This window comes from Aspergillus fischeri, genomic scaffold (assembly GCF_000149645.3).
Source record: "Aspergillus fischeri NRRL 181 1099437636251 genomic scaffold, whole genome shotgun sequence".
NCBI lineage: Eukaryota > Fungi > Ascomycota > Eurotiomycetes > Eurotiales > Aspergillaceae > Aspergillus > Aspergillus fischeri.
This window is the reverse complement of record NW_001509769.1, coordinates 391,955-399,447: the sequence shown is the minus strand read 5'-3', so window position 1 is coordinate 399,447 and position 7,493 is coordinate 391,955. Positions and strand designations below refer to the sequence as shown.

Here is a 7,493-nt window from a genome sequence, read left to right as displayed (position 1 = left end):
TGTATATCCCAAGTCACAGAGTGAAATTAATTAGCCTCTGATAAAACACTGTACTCTCGACCACTAGTCCGCTTAGGAACAGAGATGAGCCCATACTCTATGGTATTACAGAGCATATATGAGGAAGAAGGTCACATTGTAGATTAAATAGAAATTCCAGGTGGCTTGAAGAGAGCAATCTATACTGCTTACGAGAGCGATAAAGTACCTTAAAACGATTATCCTTATTTTTTTATCTTTTGAACTAACTAAGCTATGCTAGTTGATTGAGCCACCGAAAGGAAAGACTCCAATGAGAGTTGTACGCGCACTCGGGGAGTCAAGGAAAGCAACCAAGACCATAACACCGGTGTAAAGTGCAAGCCCTGCGAAACCCTTTGAAATTGGAGAAAAACACAGAAACCGCATCAGACATCCATAAGCTAAGCCACTTGATGGCGAACATAGAATCATGAAAGCTCTAATTCTTTAAAAGCATCATGCATCGCAATGCTGATGTCATCACAAAGAAGAGCACACTCGCTTTATAATCGCCATTTGCCTTGAAACGCCGATGGGAAGATGAAAAGAGCAAATACTGAAACAGTTCAAGTAGCGTACACGAGTAAGTCGATGAGACATTGTCAAGCACTGCCTTCTGGTAGAAAATGCTCTTCAAAGTAAATGTGAGACGGCCGAAAGCACCGAAAAAGAGCAAGATGCATGAGAAAGCGACCGCTGACTCTGAAACGCGTGGTCATACGCTATGAAGTTATCTCTTAAAACAAAGTTAGCATTCTCATCCTGCATCAGAAGACATGGATCCTTACAGTTCAGACGGTTCAGCAGTGCAATACAGGCTTTCATCGCGTTGTAGGCCACCCGGTTTTTTTCAATCCAAGCCCCTAACCAAGAGTTAGCAAGCTCGACAGCAGAGCCACAGATGTACTTACAGAAGCGTAAGGCATCACCAGGTAGGGAACGAGTCGTTCTGATGAGCAACATTTTCTCGAGATTGTTGAGTCGAAGACGCCTCTCGATCGCTGCATAGCAAAGGTTCTGAGTACGAACGCGATAGGCATTACCACGAGGATCCGGCGTCCAGAAGTTGATCATCTCCGCGACAGTTTTTCTAAGTCTGTAAGCAGAGTCCAAATGATGATGTGCAGGGATACATACGTCATGTAGTACTGCTGAAGACCGGCTCTGAAGATGTAGTGGTAACCGTAACGCTGAACGCTTCTGGCGAGATCGGCATTTGCCCGTTGTTCCTTGACAAGAAGAGCCCGGTGGAACTCAAGTCTGAGGTTGTCATTCATGCTTTCCTCAATAGCGGGATCAAGGACGCTAATGAGCTCGATTGGGTGGCCTTCGTAGTCCGCGTTGGTTGGGATGATGCCAAAAGCAGCCGTGATTGCCTGAATGTTTTGACCAAAACGACGGACAGGGAGCCCAAGATTTCTAGGAATGTTATTGACCTGCTGGAATGGATACATAACTAGCTCGCCTCTAGCCAAAGCAGTAGCCTCAGCCATGAGTCTGTAAGCATTTCCATGACGCATGAAGGAGATGATGATGTAGGTAGCCTTGTTTCTTAAGTCTGGCCGGTAGTGGGCATTGTCGGCAACAGTACCCAGATACCACAGAAGAACATCTCTTTCATAATCCATATTGAAGATGCCCTCAATCTGAGATTCTGAGAGATACACAAGGCCTGATTGAGAACTTCTTGATGAGGGTCGTTTGTAGAGCAAAGCGAGGGACAGTTAATGAAGTGCTAAGGACAAGAGAGTTAAGGGGATGTCAAGGTAGAAGACTTAAACAGAGAGAAATTAGGATACTTTTGTGTTTGTTTAAAGTGAAGAGGAATTAAGTGGTTAGAGGCTGGGAGAAAAAGCGAAGTGACTTTTAAGCATTCACCCAAGTAAACAAAGAAACCCACCAACCTCCCCCTCAAGTTTGAACACTAGCCTCATTTGCCATGTCTTACAAAAGTCTTTTGACTTTTTTCTCCCATCTAGCATGCTATTTATCTAACTTTCTACGCTATCTATGAGATACCTTCCTTCCTCGCCTTCTTCATTCGCTCTGGAAACTCTCTACAAAGTTGACAGTTGGGCTGCGGAGTTCTCTCTTTCAAGATCTCAACATTGTTCACAGTAATCTTGTCTACAGACTGAGGTCAGAAATGGCTACCATTCCAATCACCATGAAGTCGGCAGTAGACTCTACAGACACTTTCACAGAGCTTCTTTGGCAGGATGCTTTGCGTCACCTTGAGTCCATGAATAACGAGGTCCTCCTCCCCATCAATGTGACCGACATGATTGGCCAGGACAATGTCGACAAGATCAAAACTCGTCTTAGGTAAGTGTCTACTCTAAAGCCACTCTCAAGCTCAGCTGACAACACAGAATGACAGTGCACTCATTGGCGCTCCTGTTGTTGCTTTTGTTGACAAGTCCATTGAAGCTCTCCGTGTTATGCGCACCCCCGCATTTTCTGGAAGAGCTATCTCGGTTGCATCCCACGGTGCAGCTCTCAATGCGGACAAGGTTGCTGCGACTGAGTCCTTCAAACCTCGTGGAAAACCCGCAGGTCCTATGAAGGCGCCAAAGGTCCCGCGTCCTCCGAATGCATTCATTCTGTATCGTCAGCGCCACCACCCTAAGATCAAGGAAGAATATCCTGACTTTTCGAACAACGACATTTGTAAGTTGCTTGTTCATGCTCTTTGTTATGCTCAGGTTCACTAATATGCCTAGCCATCATGCTTGGAAAGCAGTGGAAAGACGAACCCGAAGAGGTCAAGGCCCAATTCCGAAACCTAGCAGAAGAGCTCAAGAAGAAGCACGCTGAAGACCATCCAAACTACTATTATACCCCCCGCAAGCCTTCTGAGAGAAAGCGTCGTGCTTCATCCCGTCAGTTCTCCAAGAACACCAAGTCTGCTGCAGTGCTCGATATTCCGGCTTCGATGAATGTTGCGTCTGATGTCTCCACTCCTGCCATGCACCAGGGCATGCCGGTGGGCGAGATTGACTTCAATGCTGCCTTTGAAGGCGTTCCAGATATGGATGTCATCATGAGTCCTACCGGCATACCGGAGGATCAGCAGTTTCACTTTGAACCAAATGGCTTCGATCTCATTCATCAGATGGAGAACGATTACAATAAGGCTGCCCTCTACCAGCAACCCAGCCTGGCCGAGGGTCCTGTTGGAGAGAACTATGAATTCTCTGACTTCATCACTGATTGCTTCTAAGGTTGACTGGAACATACGCTTCTTGTCTGCTTGTCATTTTGCCCCTTCTGCTGTTGTTACTTAAGCAAGCACTATGTGTACATTTCTCCATTCGCGCCTCTAGCTGAGGGCTTCGTTACAACAATACCTTTGACACTGTACCATACCGGCGCGGATAGTTTGTTTTCTTTACTATTTATCCTGGGCGATGGGGGATCTTTGACGAATCTGGGGAATTGCTTTCAGAAGATATTAGGTGAATCCGTGTAATTACTCCGAAAATATCAGACCTCTAGATAGGTAGTCATTGAGCTAGGACATAGCAGACAGACAAATACAAAGAACGGGGCTAATCAATATGTGTTATCTCAAGTGTTCACTCTCTTCTTCCCGGTCCTCAGTTGACCAGCTAGTCCTCAAGGTCGAGAGTAAGTTAAACGTGTCTGCGTCCCAAGCGCTGCCCCCCTTGCTCTTCAAGGTTACTTGACAGTTTCTGCAGCCTGTTTAATTAGTTCTAATACAACCTGCATGGTGGCCCGTGCTGGCGGGCCCTTGCATGCCACAACTGCTTGAGAGCCGTGCACCTGTCATATCCGGTTCCGGCATGCTTATTTCCATGAACACCAAAACATGCGTTCTTCAGGGGCCATGAGGTACCTTTAATTCCATGCTTAACTAAAGGTGACTGCAATGCCTTTGCTTTAAAGAGAGAGAGTTATAATAAGTATCCTTCAATCAGGCCAAGTCCTTCTCTCGGGACTAAGCTCGCTAACCACCTTTTTTGTCCCATAGTTATTCTTGTTTAGAATAGATACACCTCGGAGAGTCTCACTTGACGAAATGTCTTATCATTGAAACCATGATACATCATACCATTCGTAGCCTTCTAAGTATAAAACCGGGTATCGTTACACTATCGCAAAAAGAAGTTGCCCCAGACAGAAAATCTACGGAGCGGAAGGGTTCCAATCGCTGGCCCATATGAATGTAGGAAATCGCCACTGTATCCCCTTTTCCTTGTTTCCGCTGGGCCCAAGGGGTCTCAAACAGATCCAGAACGATCTTCCGCAGTTGATGCCAGGCTTCTTAGTTGTCAGACTGAAACATGGTTCCTGGTGGCCCTCGCACTTGGGAATGGGCTTTTTAGTGAAGAGCTTTGACCAATCTTCCTTGCTGACAATGGGATCGATAATAGTATCATTGCTTTGGGGTGAAGCGGGAGCTGTAGGAGTCGCGGAATTTGGCTGTTCTCCTGGAGAAGCTTCACCAGCGGGAGCTGTCAGTAATGCTTCCAGTGCAGGAGGTTCTGTAACTGGGGTAGATTTTGTAGGGGATGCGGCTGGTTGTTTCGTTGGCATAGTAGACACTGTTGCAGGATCCTGGGCTATGGCCATTTGGCTGGCTAGACCACTTTTAAGTTTGAAGAACCCCTTTAGAGTCCTCTGTCCAGCAGTGGGGGGTGTTGATGATTGGGCTGAACCCGATGTCAAATACTGGACTGAGACAGGGGAACCTGTCTCATATTTCTGAGAGCTCTTACGAATAACTTCTTTCATTTGAGTGCTGTCAGCAGCTACTACAGGCTGGCAGGTAGCTATGACGCTGGCAGCACTCTCCAAAATAGCGGGTGCTGTTCCCTTTTCCTGACTAGAGGTAAAATATCTCAATGTCAGGATGTTCGTCGTCGGTCTCTATACGTTGGCTGATGGTTTACGCAAGAACATGTCCTTGATCCTCCTCCGCTTGTTAAATTCTGGTATTAAGCGCCCTGATGTAGGCAGAAGATATTTAGTAGAGTATTCCTGCTGACGCTCGCCATCTTTAAACATCCCAGGAGGGCTCATTTAATGTTGACCTCTTCTTCGCCGAGGCGTATAACATTTTTGAAGACAGCATAAACCGGACAATCATCAGATCCCTGTCCCAAATTGCATATTGTCAGCTAGAAAATCAATCTACAATAAAGCCATGGCAGCCTTGGGGCTTACCATTAGATCCTCTTAGATATTCAAATCGCAGAACTAATCTTGCATATCAAGGCTACACAGGACGTAGTCTAACCTTGAGCCATAATTGCCGGGTCGAGCGTTGATTCTTGTTGGAAACTGCAGTACCTGTGACGGGCGTAGGCAGTATTGTTTTCAACTGGCAATCCTGTATAATGTATTAACGAATATCGCAGACTTGGAGAGAGAAATAGGCAGATACATCTCCCTCTCCTTCTTATATACATGTTCCCAAACTTCCACTGGGTTCCAACCTCTTCCCGATGGTTCTTCTAGAATGTTCTATGGTTGAGGGCATGGCTGACAACCACAGCCCAGGCCATAGCCTATGACAATATCACCCGCTTCAGCAGTATTCTGAAGAAGATTACGGACTAATACGTCTTGTTTCTCATTCAGAGCCCCTGCTGGAGGGCTGTTTGGCCTTAAAGGGTCGTTTAGTGGAGGGTTTCGATAAGATCCTGTAAACTTATGTCACTTGCTTATGTCAAAGACATCTTTGATCTGTGTCACTGCGGTAAGTTTATCTCGCCAGAACTGCTATTTAGACCGTCTAGTTATCCGACGGAAGTCGTTTCTTGAACAGAGACCTAAGCGGAAGTCTTGCAACGCTTTTCTGCAGTCAATATTCCACCATGGCTGACCTATTCCCTGCGCCAAGGAGCTCCTAGCAGAGCCTTTATACGCACTAGCAGTTGCTAAGGTTAACCCATGAGCTAGACTGTCCAGGCCCTCTTCTGTTGTAGCTGAGCATTCAATGACAGCAAGGTGGGAACTGAGTAGTGAGAGGAAGCGAGGGTGGTCTAATGTATCAAATCTCAGTTTCTGAGCTGCCTCTGTGAATCTCTGGCTCCATGGCATGGTGGTGAGGAGTGGCCGATGATCTGATGTTGACTCTAAATGACTTGCTATCCTGGTACTCGACCCTGCCAGTGCTAGGGAGCTGGAGGCGAAAGTGAGGTCAAGAACGTTGCCTCTATCGTGTGTAGGCTGGTCTATCTCGGAGATAAGAACCAGCCCTAGGCGATCAAGCCAGTCAACAAATGGCTCAGCAAAGGTGGTAGGGCTGCAATGCAGTGATGGCTGCCACCTGCTATGTAGTAGGTTGAAGTCGCCGGCAAGCACGGTAGGCTGGGAAAAGTAGGAGTCAGGCAGGAGTGTAAGCGCTTTTGCAGCCTCACCTGACCTGATTGAGCCGATTGGAGCATTATAGATGTTGATTATCAATGCAGATTGTCCAGAGCGGGAGAGGATCTGTAGTAGAAGAAGGTCTGAGAGAACATCTTGATCTATTGGCTGAGGGCGGAGCTGAGAGGCCCGAATGCCCATCTTTTTCCGGACATAGGTGAGGACCCGGGGTCGACCGCTTACAAGCCAGCTGTCTGTTGGGGAGAAGCACTCGTATGATGGGTGCCTTTTTGTGATTTGCCGGCTGAGGTCAGTATATATGTATGGCTCCTGTATAAGGATGATATCAATGCCGCTAGAGTATGCTAATGAAAGGGCGATTTCATGAGTGGCTGGCCCGCGGCCTACGTTCAGCTGGAGCACTGACAGAGGCTCCGTTCTTAGGCGGGGTCGATATATCATAGTTGTTCGTCTAACAGAACGTCAAACCGGTTTTGAGGTTTAGGGGTTGCAAAGTGGACTGCCTGAGCTGTGACTGGAGGAGAGTCCGCAGGTACATGAGGTGGAGGGGTTGTTGCACAAAAGGGAGAGGCCATCGATTGAGCTGATGGCAGTGTTGTAAGTACGCTGTCCAAAGCCATAGTCTGATCCTGGGAGGTCACAGGAGTTTGTGTGCAGCAGTTGCTCTCCATTCGAGCTTTAGCTAGGTTCAGAGAGCCAGTCTTGCGGATCTCAGCCTGCTGGGCCGGAGAAGACATTCTATATGGTCTGCCGGGCGTGGGCCATAACAGTGTAGGCATCTCGGGGGGCAGTTGTGAGGGTGTTGGGCAGCGCAGCGGTTGGTGTGTCCCTCTTCTGTATGCTGAGTAGAGCCACAGAGGCGGCAACAGGGGTGACGAGCACAAGATCGAGAGTTGTGCCATTTCCAGCACCGGTCACATTGTATAACCTTTGTCTTCCTGGACAGGGGGCGGGTATTAGTGACGATGCCAAAGAGACGTAGCTGGCGTGGGAGGGCTACTACTGTTCCTTCTGGGAAGTTGATAAACTAGCTGGAAGAGGGAGAGTACTTGTCGGCAGCGCTTGCAGCGGTTTCAGTGACTGAGATGGGATTGAGGCCGGTGGACTCAGCAATT

At 47.6% G+C, this 7,493-nt stretch overlaps 3 protein-coding genes across 3 annotated transcripts, besides 1 other annotated feature; 1 reads left to right on the top strand and 2 right to left on the bottom strand.

Moving 5' to 3' along the window:
* Nucleotides 1-524: 524 nt before the first annotated feature.
* Nucleotides 525-1,649, bottom strand: MAT1-2-4 (putative mating locus protein; the record flags this gene model as incomplete). The annotated part of the gene is made up of 4 exons (XM_001263957.1): nt 525-577; nt 810-884; nt 933-1,111; nt 1,159-1,649. The coding sequence occupies 4 exons, from the start codon at nt 1,647-1,649 to the stop codon at nt 525-527; spliced, it is 798 nt and encodes a 265-aa protein (XP_001263958.1).
* A 518-nt stretch (nt 1,650-2,167) lies between these two features.
* On the top strand, nt 2,168-3,244 carry NFIA_024390 (HMG-box domain-containing protein; the record flags this gene model as incomplete). Its single annotated transcript, XM_001263956.1, has 3 exons — nt 2,168-2,346; nt 2,402-2,691; nt 2,745-3,244. 3 exons carry the CDS (start codon nt 2,168-2,170, stop codon nt 3,242-3,244), a joined length of 969 nt encoding a protein of 322 aa, XP_001263957.1.
* Nucleotides 3,245-4,170: 926 nt separating this feature from the next.
* Nucleotides 4,171-4,914, bottom strand: NFIA_024380 (putative DNA lyase-like protein; the record flags this gene model as incomplete). The annotated part of the gene is made up of 1 exon (XM_001263955.1): nt 4,171-4,914. A coding segment is annotated over one exon (744 nt), but the record flags the coding sequence as incomplete, so codon positions are not given.
* A 660-nt stretch (nt 4,915-5,574) lies between these two features.
* Nucleotides 5,575-6,714: a mobile genetic element.
* Between the last annotated feature and the right edge of the window lie 779 nt (nt 6,715-7,493).